Source organism: Tursiops truncatus, chromosome 12 (genome assembly GCF_011762595.2).
Source record: "Tursiops truncatus isolate mTurTru1 chromosome 12, mTurTru1.mat.Y, whole genome shotgun sequence".
Classification (NCBI taxonomy): domain Eukaryota; kingdom Metazoa; phylum Chordata; class Mammalia; order Artiodactyla; family Delphinidae; genus Tursiops; species Tursiops truncatus.
In genome coordinates, this window is record NC_047045.1 from 70892316 (window position 1) to 70912740 (window position 20425).

The 20425-nt window shown below is 34.6% G+C and overlaps 1 protein-coding gene and 1 long non-coding RNA gene across 2 annotated transcripts in view; one reads left to right on the top strand and one right to left on the bottom strand.

The window, feature by feature from the left end:
* Nucleotides 1-7985: 7985 nt before the first annotated feature.
* LOC141276039 (uncharacterized) lies at nucleotides 7986-12623 on the bottom strand. The gene is made up of 3 exons (XR_012324903.1): nucleotides 11736-12623; nucleotides 8853-8922; nucleotides 7986-8085 (listed from the first exon to the last, which is right to left on the bottom strand). It is a non-coding gene; the product is annotated as an uncharacterized lncRNA (long non-coding RNA).
* Nucleotides 12624-13429: 806 nt separating this feature from the next.
* The window catches only part of ADGB (androglobin), a 188165-nt gene continuing 181169 nt past the window's right edge, over nucleotides 13430-20425 (top strand). The window contains exons 1-2 of the mRNA XM_073789314.1: nucleotides 13430-13468; nucleotides 14233-14345. Of these exons, the coding sequence (XP_073645415.1) occupies nucleotides 13430-13468; nucleotides 14233-14345 (152 nt within the window). The remainder of the gene's footprint in view (nucleotides 13469-14232; nucleotides 14346-20425) is intronic.

A 20425-nucleotide genomic window follows, 5' to 3' on the forward strand; every position in this document is an offset into this window, starting at 1 on the left:
TGTATTTTTGTCTCCTGTATCCTATCCTCAAGTTCGAGGGAGGCTTTTAGACCCTTTTAGCCACAGAAAGCTGGAAGTTTCTGTTTAGCAATTTATTTTTCTAGTCAAAACTTTGGTACTTCATGTAAAATTGTTATCCTTAAATATTGTGATTTAACTAGTCCTGGCTAGTGTGACGTGGTTATTCCCCTTAAATACATTAAAATCCCCTTCCTAATGACTCAGGAAGCACTCACACCACAGTGGTACTCTGATCTGGTTGGTACCAGTTGGAAACAATATAAATGAACATCTCTTCTTTTCTCTCCCTAGTCCCTTCTCTCCTTTCTTCTTCCTGTGTGTTTGTTTATAACTAAGAGCCTGATAGATATTACTGTTGCAGTTGTAACCAGCCTTTTCAAATCTGTAATAATAATGGTTAAGGAGAGAATTTATTTCAAAACATATACAATTAAATCGAAGTTTCTATAGTAGGCATTGTGAAAGAAATTAGGTCATGTGTGGTTTTATACAAAGTTTTGAACATTTAAAGTATAGTACGTGAGAAACAAAGCAGGCTCACAATATTTGTATTGTCATTTAACCCAATTAAGGAAAAGAATAAATATTTTGACTGCAACTTTTGTTTTGAATTCATGTAGTTCTAGAAAGGTAATATGGGCATACTTTTCTGCCTTAGAAAAATATGTGTCTGTTCACTTTTGCCTTTTATTTTTAAGGGGGTTAATGATATCATGTGAAAGGTCCAACTTATCCCTTTCAAAGGAAATTTAAAAGTATCTGTGACATACCAAAGACAATGCAAAATGAGGTCTTGTACATTAAGTATGAACTTGGATAGGAAACATCTGTACATTTATTGAGCAGGGGAAAAAAAGACTAGAAATCCTATTTAAAAAAAAAAGACTAGCAAATTGCATTTGCTCTCACAGGTGAACTCTGAGAATAAGTAGTAACTATCATGGGCTATAAAATGTAGCTTGCCCTTCTCATGTTAAACCTGAGCCTTGGCTAGGAATCAGATGTGTTTGTGTTTATATATTTAAGTAAATCAACTCTTTAACCTCTTTGGACACGTATTCTCTGTAGAATCAGATTTTCCTGAGGCCAAGGAATAGAAAGCAGACCCTGATTTAAGTAATACTAATTTAATTAATACAACCCTCTTAAGTTTTTAAAAATCATGCATTAAATCTTGCTTTCTAGGAAACATATGTGTCATACTTTAAATTTTTTTCTAGTCTAGGTACAAAGTAGGTACAACTTTTTAACCTTTTTTAAATTCCAGAGTCCAATAGTGTAAGTATTATGAAATATCTGTGCCAAAACCAAAATGTTAGAAATATAAAGCTTATTCTAGGTAGTCATTGAAAGATAGAATGTTCTTTTTTCATACACTGAGTTTTATTTTTTACAGGAAATTCATCATGTTTACATTGATTGAGCAGTGGATTCAGAATCAGTAGTATTGCACTTTCTTTGCCCATCTTTACCATATTTGTTCTCTTCTCTTAGAATAATTTTAAGGATTGACAGCACCTTAAATAATTTTTTTCTATAAACACTCAGGGTTCTGTATGTCAGTGTGAGGTAGTGTATTCTATTTATTATTTCCTACACTTTAGAAGTAAAACTGAGTAACTGTTTTGCTTTACTCCTAAATTCTCACTATAATTTATTTTTGCAACTTGAACATGAAACTTGAAGTGAGGGTGTTGGGGAAGGACAAGTTCTTCTCTACCCTTTCTAGGTTCTTCTGGCTGGACTAAGAATTAAGTTGACATGAAACAGATTAACAGGAGAAAATCAAATTTAATTGCATACATACAGGGCCGCAAAAGAAAAATGAGACCCAAGGACAGGTTGGGCAATTGAGGCTTATCTACCATCTGAGAGAAAGAGAAGGGGGTAGGGGTTTGTGACTTCAAAGGGGAGGAAAGCAATTCACTCGAAGATGGAAAATGTTTGGTAAACAAGTATTTGCTCTGCCATGCAGGGACAGTGGGACACAAAGAGGAATCTGGTCTTCAGGCTCTGCTGAGTGCCCCACCACACCTGGCCCATGTTCTTTGTAGCTATCTCGGGTGCAGAAATAAGCAGCAGGCCCTTTGTCTAAATTCTTTTAGTCAGTTAAGGGGGAGGTAAAAAAGACTTCCTGAGTCTCGGGTTTCTTAAAAATAATCAGCCTAACGTCATCCTCATGCCAAAGAGATATATTTTGGGGGTCGCAAATTTTGCTCCCCTACAAGGGTAAGCTACATAAATGATTAAAGGAAAGAAGAGAATACTTTGATATTCCTTATTCACTTAATTGCTGAATAAAAACTCCTCAGCCTCACTTCACACTTAAATAGTTTTCTGGGAATGGAGCTTAGAAATCTGCTTTAAAAAAAATCTGGTGATGTCCATTTTGAAAACCCTGTGGAGTGGGTAGCAATAGTTAAAGTGTTATTTAGTTTGAAATCTATGTTTTTACATAAATCATGAACATGCTTAAAATAGAGCATTTTCATTTCCATTTATAAATCAGTGTTGTTCAAAAGTCTGAACTCCTTAAACAGTGGACCCACAGAATAAACTCACTTTCGTCCACTGCAGAAAATGGAGACCTAAGGGTTCTGACAGGCTGGACTAACCTACAGGTAGTGAAGCCATTTGGAAAAAGGAAGTCATAATCTCTGTGTCATATCTTTATTACACTGTTCTCCAAAATGATACAATCTGTAAATTAATAAGTGTGAAAACAAGAAATAAAACTACAAAAACTTTAGTATGTATGAAAAAATTTTGGTGTTGGGCTAAGAAAATCTTTAAATCCTCAAATGCTTAAAGCCAAAGAGGAAAACATAGATACATTTGGTTATATCAGTATATCTTGTATAGCAAGATGATATAAGTAAAATTATTACAAATTACAGCAAAGAAAATATTTGTAATTCATTCAGTTGGGGGAGGATTAATAAGTCAAATAATAAAAATAAGCACTCTATAAGACAATGAGTAAAAATGAGCAAATAATGTAAAACCAGCACTTACAGAAGAGGCAATTCATGTGTCAAATCTTAGTATCCAGGAAAATTCACCAAAAATGTATGAGTTTGATTATATCTCTGATTTGGATGAACATATAGGAAAATAGATATTCATAATCTGCTGTTAACTAGATCTGTCTTGATAAATACCTCTGAGTTTTCCCTCACGAGTTGCTGTTCACTTTACACTTTTAGTCCACATCTTGCCTAGAAGTGGAACTGCTGTTGATGGGGAAATAGAATTAAGAACACAACCTCCTCCCAACCCAGAAAACCTCCCCACAAAGTTAGACCAGAATGAAAGCACTTATTATTGAATAAGCATGAAACCAGAACGTGATCGTCACAGGCAATATGCTAAGAGATTGTAAAAACAGGAAGAAGTCTTACCCTTTCATATAGCCCAGCAGATCCGACCCGTTCCATGCGTGTTCTCAAGGTACACAATAACTAGTCCTCAGATAAGAGGGCTTATCAGCCCCATTTTTCACACATAGGGAATCTTCAATTCACTTAATAACTGGGGTGACCATTTGCATTAGCTAACTGAGTTTATCCAAAGGAAAAATAAACCTCTTATGTCTTTATGGCAGGAGGAAGTTTTACAAGTTGGCATGAGGCTTCCACCAAAGTTAGGCTTCCCCCTCCCACAGAAACTGGGAGACAGGACCCTGTCTTCCTTGACGATCACATTTCAAAGAGATTGCTCCTAGGCCCTTGAGCAAGCTGATGAGAGACATTTAGCTTTAAAAATGATTTACATACATTCCAAAGAGACAGAGAAAGAACTTACAAGTTTTCAAGTGTAAATACTCTCAGAAAAAAGGTAGAGCACAGGCAGGGAGAGTCTCTTCCCTTATTTTCCACAGGGAGAATCAAGCCTCTTAATACTTTTAATTTGCATTTGCCCTTAATTTGCATTTGCCCTTACTATCAACTCTGGGTAAACATTTGCTTCTGTGTACAAAGGAGAATATGGAGGAGCTTGTTCACTGCAGCATTGATTGGATAGACATGCAAAAACGTTAATCTGAATGTTTATCTGTAGTGGAAAAATGAAATGGACGATTGAATATCCATTCTAGGAGATACTGTGCAGCAGTATAGCAACAGTTATATAAAAATATGTATTAAGAATTTAAAGACTTTGTACAGCTAAATACCAAGTTCCTGATTATAATTGCCTCAGGGAAAAGCTAGACCTGTGGATATTGGTCAAGGCTGACTTGAGCTGTTTAGATAATGTTTACAGTTTTACGGTACAGTTCATTTTACATTGGTCAGTATGTTCCCTACACTACCACTGAAATGAAGAGGAACATTTCCATTTAAAACGTAATACTTAAAAAAATAAAAGCTGCTTTGAATGATCTTTAATGTTTACTACATTTAATAACATCACTTATAATTTGGCTCTTCTTGGATCTTGCATATATTAGTTTACTTGCTAAGTCAGTTAACTTTCCTAAGATTAATAGCTGGACTTATTCAGCTCAGAGTTTAAAATGTACATCTCCATTCGCATGGGGTGAATTTTTGCTGCTCACTCTTGCCAGTCTTCAAGAATAAACAATTGTGCAATTTAAAGAACAGGATTTATCCACATGTGAAATCATATGAACTACCCATTTCTTTTCCAAAACTGGATTTTGTTTTGAAATTTGAGTATAGAAAACCACTATTCTTTTTATTTCTGATTCTCCAAGTTTTGTGTGTATGGTGGGATGAGGAGGTAGGAATGTAGATGATATAGGTTAGAGTTACATATAAAATACTGCTAGAGGGCTTCCCTGGTGGCGCAGTGGTTGAGAGTCCGCCTGCCGATTCAGGGGACACGGGTTCGTGCCCGGCCCGGGAAGATCCCACATGCCGTGGAGCGGCTAGGCCTGTGAGCCATGGCCGCTGAGCCTGCGCATCCGGAGCCTGTGCTCCGCAACGGGAGAGGCCACAACAGTGAGAGGCCCGTGTACTGCAAAAAAAAAAAAAAAAATACTGCTAGAACTACATACATATTAGTAAATCAATCTATTGCCTCTGAAAAGTCATCTGAGTACCATCTGGCATTGTCCTACTAGTCCATTAGCATTTCCCAAATCAAACTAATTATCTTTCAATCTTCTTCCCACTGCCAAACCTGCTCTAGAGGTTGAAGTGTTTATATATTACGAATTTTATGTTCACTCTAAGTTAACATGTGATGCTGTCTTTTAGTAGTATGATTATTTTGTTGATCTTTGTGAACCATGCTAAATTTATACCTGCCATTTCCCTCCCTTTAAGAAAACTTTGCTTTTGAGTATTTAGTATAGCTTTAGTCATACTGTTAAATTGTGATTTGAGAGCCTACAGAACTTTAAAGAAATACAGTAATTGCTTTAAGTGAAGTCATAATAACATGGGTTGAACCTGGCTTCAATTTCAATTCAATGAAATGCTTTGCTGTCTGTGGTTTAGAGATGAAATTCTGAGGATTTCTTTTATTCATTACAAACTGAGATACTCTCCAAATTTTTTTCTCTTATGGAAATTTAGTACTGTAAAGTACTGTAGTACTTTCGAGCCAGTTTGCCTCAGAATGATTATAATAGCTGGGAGTAGAATCTAATTTTTGTAGTATAACACCTTTAAAAATTGAATATATACTCTAGGTATTTTTTGTTGTACTACTTGAGCATATTTCTATTCAATTCTGTTTAACAAGGTGATTAATGATAAATTCATTGCCTGTTGCAATTGATGTGTAATATGTATAATAGTTGTCTCTTCAAAGAAAGGAATTATGATTAAAATAGGAACTGATGACAGGATAGATAAATGAGCCCTTCCTTAAATACATATAAAGCTAAGCATATTATATTCTAAAATAATGGTCACTGTTAACCAAAAATCAACTTATATTCAAAAATTTAAAGACCCATCTCAGTATAACATGAAGACTGATTGGTAAATCAATGTTAACTTGAAAATATTATGTTCCTATGATTTTACTTTATATATTATAATATTTCAATGTTTTGTCACCATACACTTTAATTTACCTATAAAGGGAACATGAAATGAACACTTCACTCTGTAGCAGACTTTCACATGACTCAATGAAGGACCCCAAAGAAGAATTTACTTCCTGTAAATTTTAAGATAGTTCTAGGATGAACCAACCTAAGCTGAATCAAGAGTATATGAAACCCACTCCTGTACCCAGCTCTTTAACTCATTGTTATTTAAGACTATCCTGAATTGTGGGTGCCAGACAGAATCTGATGTGATAACTAAGACTTTACTCAAATCAATGGTCATGCGCAGGCATGTGCTACCATTGGAATGTCAGCACCAAAATCCTTACTTACAGTTCAAAGGAGACAACTAAAAGTTTTCTGCTCTCTTTAATTCCCCATGTAATATATTAAATCAACAGGTAAAGAAGGGGAGCGATATTTATTTTCTTCTTAAGGATCTGGACAAGCTTCCAAATGGCTACTTCAAGTAGTGATATTTTTGGAACTGCATATTATGAAAGAGTTTGTCTTTTAACCTTTACTAAATGACATATTTGTAAGTACATTTTTGAAGCCTTCTTGTTCCTTTAAAACCAAGGTTAATGGTGAACTTGAAAGAGAAAATGAAATAGGTCTGTCACATGGAATTACCTACGAGCTTCTGCACCCACTCAGTCTGCTTATATAGAGAAGAAATTTAGCCAAATCCTGCTAGGTCCTTAAATGTAATTTTTCTTTCTGTTCCCAGGCCCCATGTTTTAAATAAAATATCCAATATGCCATAGTTTGTTAACTCTGTTCTAACATTAGTTTTATAAGTCACTTTAAAAAGTTGTAGTTCATTATTTCTAAAGCAGCATTAGTTTACAGGAAATTAATGTTAACTCTTTAAAGAATAAGTCTGAAATAAAAATGAGGCATTATACGTTGAATTCAAAATCATTGTCCTATTTAATAACCATGATCGCTTGCTTCTGAAAAAGCATTTTGATGTATACCAAGATAATTTGGCATTTTTAAGAAAAATCACATTGTTAACTATGTCAGAACTTTATAACCAGATCAGAATTTATACAAAGATATCAGAAAAAAAAAAAGATAGGAAGGAAACAGCAGTGAAAATTTTACCAAGGAACAGCTATATAACCAACCATATTTCCAAGATTTATTTTTTAAACCAGAGATGCATCAGAATTAGGAACTTAGGGCAGATGCACCCTGTTATTAATTGAATTAGGTCCCCCACAAAAGAAATGTTGAAGTCCTAACCCCCAGCACCTCAGAATGTGACCTTATTTGGAAATAGTATGGTTACAGATGTAATTAGTTCAGATGAGGTGCTGGCATAGGGTGGCCTCCCAATACAATATAACTGGTATCCTCATAAGAAGATGGCCACATAAAGACATAGACAGGGAGAATGCCATGTGAAGACAGAGAATTGGAGTTCCTTGACAGCTACAAGTAAAGGAACACCACAGATTGCCAGCAAACCACCAGAAACTAGAAAGAATCAGGGAAGGATTCTTCTACAGGTTTTGGAGGGAGCATGGCACTGCTGAAACTTTGATTTTGGACTTCCAGCCTCCAGAACTATAGACAATAAATTTCTGTTGTTTAAAGCTACCCAACTTGGGATACTTTGTTACAGTAGCCCTAGGAAATGAATACACACTCCAATACCACATCTACTTACATTATTGGTCAGAGAAAGCTCAGAATATTTTTTGAACCCAAGAACGTTGCTGTTAGTAGCAGAAGGGCTTCTCAGTTGCAGACTTCTGATCATTGTAGGGTTGTTTAATCTACTACTTAGTATTCATAACAATAAGTTATTCTTTAAGAGCTTCATTTAAGTTTTATTTGTTTGATTCCATTTAGAACAAGCTTCCTTCAAGAAAAAGTTCATTTTGAGAAATCTTCAAATCTTCTTAAGATAAAATTTAAAAAAAAAGATGTTAATTTTGCTCCATGTAGAATTGAGATGACAAAAACTCCAAAATCATGTACAATGACATCTTTGATAGATAATCTTGAAGCCAGATATAATAAAGAATCTAAATAATAATAAGAAAAATAAGTCTTAGAGAAAAACCAAGTGTTCAAAACATGTTTTTTCCATTAATCAAATTTCAAAACAAAAGACTTGGCTAGAATGTTGTAATGAGGCAATTTTCTAGTTTTGAGTGTGTAGAAACTAAGAATTTAAATAACAATGTCATTGAAAAGAGTGCTGTGGTCTTCCAACCATTTTCAATAATTGAAGAGGAGAATTTTTTAGATTTTCACAAATTATGAATTGTAGTAAAAATTCCTTTTAGAAGACATTAGTGTAAAAGGTTTTTTTCCTGAATTACATTCTGGTGTGCAAAAAACAAATTTTTTTTTAATGTTAGTGGTATTAAGTGTTCTCCTGAATCTTATTCTGAAAGTATCTTATTTCATGATATAGCGTCAATGAAATATCATCACCACCATAAGTCAAGTCTTCAAGTCCAGAAATTGTGGGGGAAATAAATGCATATTTTAGTTTTTGTTTGAAAGGAAAAAAAGCAACATCACCATCATCGGTAACCTATACTGGAAGAGCAGACCAAAAAAGAAAAAAGAAAGTTCAGTTTGTTTAGTTGAAGTGAACATCAATTTTGTATGATGGATTACATATAGTAGAGTAGACAGGAACTATCTAGCTGCTGGTGATACTGACAAACTATTTCTCTACATTATAATGTTAAACTTCTAAAATTTGATTACTAAAACATTTTTAATAATAAAATTGTGACCATTAAATTTTTGATGCAATTTTATATTTAATTCTACATACCAACATTTCCTTCTGTGATGATAAAGACTTGGGTTATTCAATATTCTGCTGAAGTAAGTATACTGTATACCTTGAAATTTTAAAAAAAAATGATATTAGCATGAGAATAGCCAGATAGATCACAGGGTTAGAAAGTCCAAAACTGGGTCTAAAAGCATTTGGAAATGTAGTATATGAAGGGATGTTATTTCATATCAGCAAAGATAATTTGATTATTGATAAAATGTGTTGAGATAACTGAGTGGTCATTTAGGGGAAATGTTGGCTGCCTAGCTCTAATTTTTTATCCAAATTAATTTCAGATAGATTAATAATTTAAATGAAAAAAATTACTAAGATAAAACATGAGATTTTTTTAAAGTCTTGAAATTGGGGAAGTCTTTTTAAGTATGACTCAAAATCTGATACTTTCAACCACACAAAAATAAATAAATACATTGCCAAAACTCATCATAAATAAACTCAAAAGATGATCCTGGAAAAGTATTTTATGTTATAGTTAAACTGCTATTATCCTTGATTTTTAAAGAACTCCTCCTACAAGTCAAAAAGACCAGAAAAGGAGCAATGAATAAGCAGAAACAACTAATTGAAGAGGAAATACAAATGACCATTAAACAGATGAAACGATGCTGAAACACACTCGCAAAGATGCAAATCCAAAACTACACTAAGATACCATTTTTCATCTATTAGATTGGCCAAAGAAATATTTACTAAAATTACTAGGGTGTGACAAAACAGCATCTCATATTGCTGAAGAGAATGAAAGGTGGCAAAATGTATATAAAGGACAAATGGACAATACCTATCAAAATTACAAATGCCATTTTACGTTGAATTTCCCATAGCCATTTATCCTACAGATATTCTTGGAAATTTGTAAATTTAGTTCATGTTGCAAGGATATTCATTGCAGCAATGTTAATAAAAGCAAAAAACTGGAAATCGTGGATTAGAAAAAGAATGCTGTGGTGGTATTGCTTTCACAATCAGATAAAAACATTGATATACAAAAGGTATGAGTCCTTTATATGGGAACATAACAATTTCATAAGTTATTCAAAAGTACTTTGAAAATTAAGTGCTAAAGCAACTCCAGTCTATTCTGAATGGTAGAAATAAAACCTTTCTTAGGCACTGTACATCCTTGATTTAGCAGTGAGGGATCAGTTATTGTCATGGTGGTTGTTATGTGCCAGCTCTTAACTCTGGCTCTTAAGGCTCTGTGGAAGCAGAAGATAAAAGCTAAGGTAGAGTTTTAAACTTCGTGGTTTAGTATTGAAGGCAAACCTCTTGGCAAAGACTGGGCTATTTTGTGGCTCCAGGACTTTAAGGAAATCTCTGTCCAGTCATTAGCTAACTACTAACCTAACGGAATAGATATTTCAGCGGTCACACATGACAAAAGATACATACTTTCCAAAATTAGTTCAGAAAAATCATTAAACAAACAACAACGACAATAATCAGCAACATCAACAAACCTAGCTGGGGGACTGGAAGGGAGAGAAATTGATTTCCAGAGTTTCCCCATCATAAGATTCACAGTGCTCAGTTTTCAACGAAAAAATTACAATGCATGCAAAGAAACAAAAAAAGTATCTCAGAGAAAACTCAGACATTGGACTATCTAAACAAAACCTCTAAATTAGCTATTTTAAACATGTTCAAAGAGCTGAAGGAAACCATGAATAAAGAACTAAAGGAAAGGATGAGACTGATGGCTCATGAAATAGAGAATATAAATAAAGAAGTTACAAAAAGGAACCAAATAGAAATTCTGGAATTGAAAAGTACAATAAGTGATATGAAAAATTCATTAGAAGGTCTCAACAGCAGGTCAGATTTGAGCAAGCAGAAGAAAGAATCAGTGAACTTCACAATTGAAATTACCAAGTCCCAGAAAAAGAAAGAAAAAAGAATGAAGAAAAGTGAACAGAACCTCAGAGACCTGTGGAACATCATAAAATGTACTGACAATCATAAGAGAGGTCCCAGAAGGAGACTAGACAGAAAAGGGCAAAAAAGAATATTTGAAGAAATAATGGTCCAAACTTCCCAAATTTGTTGACAAACATTTATCTGTAGAGCTCAATGAACTCTAAGTAGAATAAACTCAAACTCCATACCTAGACACATCATAATCAAACTGTCCAAAGCCAAAAACAAAGAGAATCTTGAAAGCAGCAAGAGAGAAATGATACATCATGTGTAAGAGATGCTCAATAAGATAAACAGTGGTTTCTTATTAGAAACTATGGAGACCAGAAGGCAATGGGATGACATGTTCAAACTTTCAACTGAGAAATCTATATCTGACCAAACTATCCTTTGAAAATGAAGGTGACGTTAACACTTTCCCAGATCAACAAAAACTATGAGAGTTTGTCACTAGCAGACCTCTCCCGGAACAACTGCTAAAGTTATGTTTGTTGGAGTCATTCAGGCTGAAATAAAAAGACATTACACAGTAATTCAAATCCACATGAAGAAATAAAGAACACCGATAGAGATAACTAACTACCTAGGTAAATATAAAAGACAGTATAAATGTGTTTTTGTTTGTAATTCATTTTTTCTACCTGACTTAAAAGACAATTGCATAAATCAATAATTATAAATCTGTGATAACAGGCACACAATGGATAAAGATGTGATTTCTGATAACAGCATGAAGGTGGAGGATGGAGATACACAGGAACAATGTTTTTATATATTATTGAAATTAAGTTGACATTGTTCTAAACTAAAGGAGAAATACAAAATCTTACTACAAGAGACTGATTTAGTAATCAAACAAATGCCAAAAAAGAAAAGTGTAGGACCAGAGGGCTTTACTGATAAATTCTACCAAGTACATAAAGAAGAATTAATGCCTACCTTTCACTAACTCTTTCAAAAAACAGAAAGAGGGGACTTCCCTGGCGGTCCAGTGTTTAGACCTGTCGGTCCAGGGTTAAGACTCTGCGCTCCCAATGCAGGGGGCTCGGGTTCGATTCCTGGTCAGGGAACTAAGATCCTTCATGATGCACAGTACAGCCAAAAAAAAAAAAAAAAAAAGGCATACACGTCTCAGCCAATAAATAAATAAATAAAACATCATGATATTAAAAAAAAAAAAAACAGAGAAAGACAGAACACTTCCTAACTCATTCTATGAGACCAGTATTACCCCAATGCCAATGGCAGGAAAAAGCATCACAGGAAGTGAAAACTACAGACCAATCTCCCTTGTGAGTATAGATGCAAAAATCTTCAAAAAATTCTAGCAAACTAATTCCAGCAGCATTAAAAATAATTATATACCATTACAAGTGGAATTTTTCTCAGGAATGCAAGATTGGTCCAACCTGCAAAAATAATCAAAGTAACATCATATTAATAGAATAAAGGAAAGAAAACACATGACCATTTCAATATATGCAGAAAAAGCATATGACAAAATCCAATACTATTTCTTGATGAAAACACACAACAAACTAGGAATAGAAGGGAACTTTCTCAAAATGATAAAAGCCAACTATTGAAAACCCACAGCAAACATCATGATTAATGATGAAAAACTAAAAGCTTTCAGGAACAAGATAAGTATGTCTGCTTTTGCCACTTCATTCAACATTGTACTGGAGGTTCTAGCCAGGGAAATTAGTCAAAAAAAAAAAAAAAGAATTAAAAGACATCTAGATTGGAAAGTAAGAGATAAAATTATCTCTATTTGGAGAAAACATGATATTATATACAGAAAACCCTAAAGAATTCACTAAAACAATAGTAGCTTTAGTTTTAAATAAACTAGCTCTGCAAAGTGTCAGTGTTCAAGATCAGTGTACAATATACAAAAATTAGTTATATTTCTATACCACAGCAATGAGCAATCTGAAAATGAAATTAACAAAGCAGTTCCCTTCACAATACATCAAAAAGAATAAAATACTTAGGAATAAATTTAATCAAGGAAATATAAGATTTGTACACTAAAAACCACAAAATATTATTTTAAAAAATGAAAGATCTAAATAAATAGAAAGACATCCTGTGTTCATGGACTGAAAGACTTAATATTGTTAAAATGACAGTAACCCCCCAAAATTATCTACGGATTAAATGCAAGCCCTGTGAAATGTCCAATTGCCTTTTTTGCAGAAAAGGATAAGCTGATCCTAAAATTCATATGGAAGTGCAAGAGACATCTGATCCTAAAATTCATATGGAAATGCAAAAGACATCAAATAGCCAAAACAATCTTGAAGGAGAAAAAAGTGGGAGGGCTTACACCTTCTGATTTCAAAACTCACTCCACAGCTACAGCAATCAAGACAGTCATAGGGTCAGTACAGAGTCATAGAGTAGGTGCTGTGTCATATAATAAGTTCCTCTACACTACACACATAACAGTTCGGTGGACTTTTTAAAATTGAATTTCCCAATAAGAGGTAAATGTTAATGAAAGGGAAGACACTAAATCTTTAATTTAGATTTATCATTTATAACTTTGTTTATTGAGTTTGCTCATACATGAACATACCTGCTCTGACACTTGAACTGCTCATCTTTGTGAAAAAGAAAAGGAAATTATGTTTGTGCAATTTGCAGAGCCCAGTATTAAGCTGCAAGTATGACATTGTAGCTTCTCTCTGTTGCTATGGGCAAGTTACTTGAATGACTTCAACAGATTCTTAAACTGAACAGAAATTGCTTCCCACTCAGTTATAATTTTACCATGCAGAGGCTAGAAATCGGGAATAAATAATGAAGGAGGTCATCCAGGTTCACATTTAATGCTCTGTGTGGGATGTAGCTGTTGGAGAGGGGAAACATAGCCTAGTGGTAGAGAGATCTTTCTTTACGATCTGAAAGAAATTCTGGCAGCTCTGACTTTACTTTCATGAAAGTAAATGGGAAAGGAAAACCTGTATGAAGGAACAAATATGGTTGCTAAAATTGTGCTTTTAAGGTTGTACCTTACAGAAAGAAGTAAACAATCTCCAATTTTAAAAAAAGCATAGAATGTGGACTATAGGTTGATTAGGAATGTGGCATTATTTGCCATATAACATTATTGAGATAAAGATTGAAGAAATGGAAGGCATAAGAAATGTTCTTCCTCAAAACACTGTTTATGTAATCCATAGCTTGATTTATTGACAAGAGGTTTGGTGGATTAAAGATGGCCACCATTTCTTTGTAATGCTTTCCTTTGAGAAGTAGAGTTTATTTTCCCTCATCCTGAATCTAGTCTCATCCTGTGACTGCTTAAGTAATAGATAATGGCAGAAGTGACACTGTGCCAGTTCTAGGCTTAGCCTTTTAGAGCACTGACCGGCAGATTTTGCTTCTGTCCTCTGGGAACACTCACTCTTCAAACTCTGCCTTCTAGAGCCCAGCTGCCATCGGTGAAAAGCCCAAGCCACCTGAGGGTCCATGTGAGGTGCTGCGGTCAACATGCCCAGCTGAGCTCCCAGCCTTCAGCCAGCATCAACCAACAGCCATGTGAGTGCGTCATCTTAGATGTTCCAGCCCAATAGAGCCACCCAGTAGCTGTGGCCCCAATAGTGACAGCTCTGGCCTAGAACTACCTGGGCGATCCCAATTAACATGCAGAACGGTGAGGAGTAATCAAAATGGTTGTTTTAAGCTGTGAAATTTTGGCTGGTTTGTTATGTAGCCAAACATCAAAACAATCATCTTGCATAATGATGTGTGTTAAAAGTTAGGTGTCACAGATGGCAGAATGAACAGAAAATTAGTAAATTTGACCTGTATCAACGATTATGTCTACAATCTCTCCTCAGAACTTCTCCAGGGGAGTTTTAGCAACTCAAAAGACTGCTTTCAGACCTGATCCCTTTTCTAGAACTAAATTTACCTCCCACTGGGTTCTAGGCAAAAAGTGTGTGAAAAATCTGTAAGTACCTATAATTTATTGAAAGTGCTATCTTTTCTTTAAACTTCAAGCATGGAGACAAAGCTTTTACTTAGAATGTCCTTAGTAAGAGTGTTCGTTTGTTTGTTTTGAATAAGATGAAAACATAAGAATGTTCAAAAGTTTTTACATTGAACCTTTATGATGTCACTGATATATTTTTAAAATTAGATTAAAACAAAACAAAACAAAAGAAAACCACCCCAAAAGACAATAAACCCAGCAGCCCTAAAAGAAAAATTTAGGTTCGGTACACTATGAATAGAAATTCCTATATGTTGAATTAATTTTTGAATTTGGTTTCTGAGTCTTTTGTAAATAATAGGTCAGAATGAATTAGTGGAATAAAATCGCATTGGCGATTTCCTTTTAGATTAATGGATTTTACCTCAGATCCCAGTGTTGAGTTAAATGTAAACATGTGTTTCTGCGGATTGACAGCACACATTTTTCAATACATACAGTCCACTGAGAAACACAGTGCTCTCAGAGTTCAACCTGTCTTCTGGGAATGGTTTTGAGGAAACACCTAATTTTGAGCAAGTTACCAACGCACTCTCCCCTCAATATCTGAATCAGTAAAAAAAAAAAAAAAAAGAATGATAACCATCCCTGCCCAATTTATCTGGAAGGACTGTTCTTCAAAATCAAGTGATAATATATGATGAACATACTTAAGGAGAAGGCTTTTTTTTAAACTAAAATCATTTTGTTGTTGTTCTTGATCATTTTGCTTCCAGTAATTTCATTTTTTTTCTTTCAATTCTGGAAACTATTTTAATACACTTTTCTGAGGTCCAAAGCTGTTCATGTTTTAGATTGTGGTGTTTTTGCCTGCTTTGCTTATATGGGTCTCTGAAGTTAACTGATATTTAACTGGAACATAAACTGTGGCAGAAATATTGGGGAGAGAAGAGAAAAACAATCATATTTAGAGAAAATAAAAACTAAGGTGACAAATTCAAGCATTCAAACTTCTAACAAAATCTCCTTTCTTTCTATCTCATTTCAACCCACCGAGGACCTGTACACACCTTTACTCCGCTGTCTCCATTTCCTTGTATGTTTCTCCGGGAACTTTACACATAGGGGATTCCATGGTAAATACTGTTGTATCTTGCTTCATTCACTAAACCTAAAGTTTTTATTATTTATTTATTATTATTATATAATTATTATATAATAATTATATATTTATTTATCTATTTATCTATTTATTTATATATTTGTCGTTCATTCCTTTTTACTCCTGAATGGCATTACCGAATACATCACATTTCGTTTATTCTCCTGTTGATGGACATTTAGCTTATTTCCAATTTTTGCTGTCATGAGTAGAGCTGCTATGAACTTTCTTGTAAAAATCTTTGTGTGACTATGTGTTTTCATTTCTCTTAGGTAAACATCTAAGACTGGAATTTCTGGATATCCCGGTAGGTGTGTGTTTAACTTCATAAGGAACTGCCAAACAGTTTTCCAGAGTCATTTCCCATCATTAGTGACTAAGAGTTGGAGTTGCTTGGCATCGTCTCAACATTTAATATTTGTACTGAGTAGTTTTTGCTTCATAACAAATCTCTACATAACTCATAAAATAACACCAATCTGAGCCAACTCACTGGAACTTGACGGCTTAGGACAGCCTCACTTGTGTGTTTGGTGATTACCTCATCATCAGCTGGGATGACAGGCATGACTTGGCTTTGTGTGTTTCAGAGGCTAGCCAGAACTCATCCACATGGCTTGCTGGTTAAAGTCAGCAGATTAAAGCAAGCTCCATTCCACTTCCACTTTCTGATCCTCTGCTTGGTTCATGTTTGTTAATGTCCTAGTAGCCAAAGACAGTCATGTGGCCAAGAACACATTTAAGGCATGGGGAAATGGATTCCACCTTTAATAGAAAGAACTGAAAAATCACATTGGAAAGGAGTACTACTGCAGGGATAGGAAGTATTTGAGGCCTTTTAGCAATCTACCTTTTAGCAGTCTTTGATCACAAAGAATTTATAGTCTTTTCACATGAAAAAATATAATCCTGTCATTCCAGAACCCCCAAAGTTTCATTTCAATGATGGCATCAGTCTCAGAATCAAGAATATAGTTATCTAAATCAGATCCAAATGCAGATGAGGTTCCAAGAACTATAGTCATCAAGCGTTCGTCTGGGAAACAGAGCTAGCATGAGTGTTAGTGGAATAAGGGATTCATTGTAGGAATTAGATCTTACACAAAAGTGAAAATATGGAGTAAATGGAAGGGTTGGGATCAGAAAAAGAGTCATTCATGAGTCTACCTAGAGTACTGGTGCAGGTAGACAAGTTAGAGCTTGCAGGGAAGTCTGAGAAACTAAACATCCACTGCAGTAGGACCAAGAAAAGGAAGTTCATGGCAAGCTCTATGGGAACTTGTTGTCTTCGTGTAGCTACCAATTTTGTGGGTCCAGAGCCAAGCATGGTAGACCTGGGGTTGCTGTTGATCACCCTGGAAGTTGAGTTGGACAACCTTGTAAAATGAGGTCATGCCATAACTCAGTGAATACATCTGCACCAGTCTGGCACTAAATCTGACACCAGCAAACTTTTGAGAGTAATGTCTACTGCTTTATTTATATAAATTATACAAAAGTTTCTCTTTGGGCCAAATCTAAAACAGAAAAGGAAATTCTAGGAAATATAGTCTTCAGCTTAACCAGGTTGACATAGAAAAATACAGTATACTGTTATTGGTTTTATTTTTTTTATTTTAGCATTGTACTAGGTATGTGTATACTCATTATATCTCATTGGGTTTCAATTTACACAACCCTAATGACTGTGCTTATTGGCCATTAATATTCCTTATTTTGTGGTCGTCTATGTTTTGTGTGAATTTTTATTAAGTTTTTTGTCTTTTTATTATTGAATTTTAGCAAATCTTTATATAGTCTAAATACAAATCCTTTGTTGTATAAATACATTGCAATGCTTTGATCCCATCGAGGTTTGCCTTCTAATTTTCTTAGTAATGACTATTTTTGAAAAGAAGTTTTTACTTTTAAGGAAGTTCAGTTTATTAAACTTTTTATTACGTTTAATGATTTCTGTGTTCTAAGAAATCATTGAACACCTGAAGTTTGCAAAGATATTATCCAGTATTTTCTTTAAGGAGACTTTTAGATTGAATTTTTATGTTTAGATCTATATCCCATCTTGAGTTAATTTCTGTATATGGAGTGAGGTATTGGTCAAGCTTCTTTTTTTTTTTCATGTAGACAGCCAGTTCTTCTGGTACTATATATTGAAAACCATATATAATTTCTTTGTCCACATTAAATTTCATTGGTGCCTTTATAAAAATAAAATTACCACACTTCATTGTGTATCTATTTCTGGACTTCCTGTTTTTACTAATCCATTCTTCTATTCCATATCAATAATTATTATGACTTTATAGTAATTCTTAAAATAATACAAATCTTGCAAATTTTTTCTATTTAAATATTTTAAAAAATTATTCTGGGTCGTTGGCAATTCTTTATAAATAGTACCAGACTGTCAATTTATGCCAAAAAATAACCTGCTTGAATTTTGGTTGGAAATGTGTTGAATCTATAGAATTGGGGGGAAATTGACATTTTTACAATATTGAGTCTTCTAATATGTGAACATGATGTACTTTTTTTTTTTTGATTCACATTTAAAAAGAATTTTTATTGGAGTATAATTGCTTTACAATGTTGTGTTAGTTTCTGCTGTATAACGAAGTGAATCAGCTCTTTGTATACATATATCCCCTCCCTCTTGGACCTCTCTCCCACATCCCCCATCCCACTCATCTAGGTCATCCCAGAGCACCTCATTTATTTAGTCTTCCTTAATTTTAGCAATAAGATTTTCCGGTAGAAGCCTTATACAGCTTTTCTTATATTTATTACCAAGAATTTTTCTTGCTGGCATGATAAGTGACATTGTTTTTAAATTCTCACCCCCATCCCAGACTATTGTCAATAGGACAGCCAAATTATTATTATTAAAAATAAAATTAGATGTCACTCTTCATATCATAACCAACAAATGCCTTCTTCTATTAAGCATAACAGACACCACAATCATTTTAATAGCCTAAAAGTTCAGCTTGTCTCACCTCCTACCATTATTCCCCTGTTCCCTCTCCAGCAACCACACTGTTTCTCCACATGCCGCCCTCGTCAGAGGCTTCATTGTTGCTTCCTTTGTCTGCGGCAGCCGACCCCAAATATATGCATGGCTTCTTCCTTCACTGTCTTCAGGCCTCTCCTCACATGTCACCATGTCTTCTGACTCCTGACCACTTTATGTGGAATAAACCTGACTCAGCCCCTCAGTACCACCCCATCCAACTTACCTGGGCAACCTTACATTTTCATTTGTCCAAGCTGGATGCCCCAGCTTATGCCTGCTGACCTGACTTCCCATCTAGTTTTCAACTCCTTTTATTCTAAAAAGCGTCCCAATTTGAAAAATAAATGACTTATCACCCTATCCTTATCTTGATTCACTTTTCTTCATAGCACTTATCAATTATGTGCCATATTGTACATTTGCATGTTTGTTTTCTAGCTCCCCCAAAGGGACTGTAAATTCCATGTGACAGAGTCTTTATTTTTATTGTTGACTGTTTTATCACCAACACGTAGAATATCACCCAACTTAATTTGTTGTGTTAAGTAAATGATTAATAAGTATACTAGCTGAATGACTTTGGGAGCTGTTTGAACTTCCGTTTTTTCCTCTTTCTGTAAAATGAAGTCCTAGATTAAATGAGGCCGTTAAGGCCATTCCAGCTCTAAAATACAATAATTGCTTGTGAAACCTCATTCCTTTTTGATACAAGTTTCATTTAAGTCAACAGTGTAGAGGAAGAACACTAGAGCAATAATTTTCATAAGCTAGAGTAATCCTCCAAAGCAATAAAAGACATCGTCCTAAAGTAGAATTTCATTTAAGCAGCATGGATTGATTTCAAAATATTTACCTGGGTGACAACTTGCAGGAAGACTCAAGCATAAATCCTTATTAATTATTTTCTGACCTAATTGAGTTTTTCCATACGTTCCTGTAATATTTAAAAATATTTTTATGGGATAGATAAAGTTATTTATGGAATTCATCTTATGATAAAGACCCCCCCCCCCCGCAATTTCTATCTCCAGCCCAGACCTGTCACCTGAATTCCAGACTCATTTATCCAAATGCCTGTGAACTCTCTACTTGCATTTCTAATAGGCATCTCGAACTGAACACATTCAAACCTGAACTCCTAATTTTCTCCCTGAACTTTCTGCTCTCAAAGTCTTTCTCACTTCAGTGGATGGCAGTTCTGTCTTTACAATTGCTCAGGCTAAAATCCTTGCTGTCACCCTTGATTCCTCTTTTATCTTACACTCTATCAGAAGATCTTTTAGCTATTCCTTCAAATGCACCAAGGATCAGACCGGTTCTCACCCTCCTATACTTTTGCCCTAGTGTAGCCAATACTGCATTTCTCTGAATTACTGCAGTAGCATTTTAACTAGTTTTCCCTAGCTTCTGCCCTACTCATCCCTCGATACCCACCCATGTGTATTTTCAATAAAGCACCCTGAAAGATCATTTTAAAGCCTAAACCAGATTATGTCACTTCTCTGCCC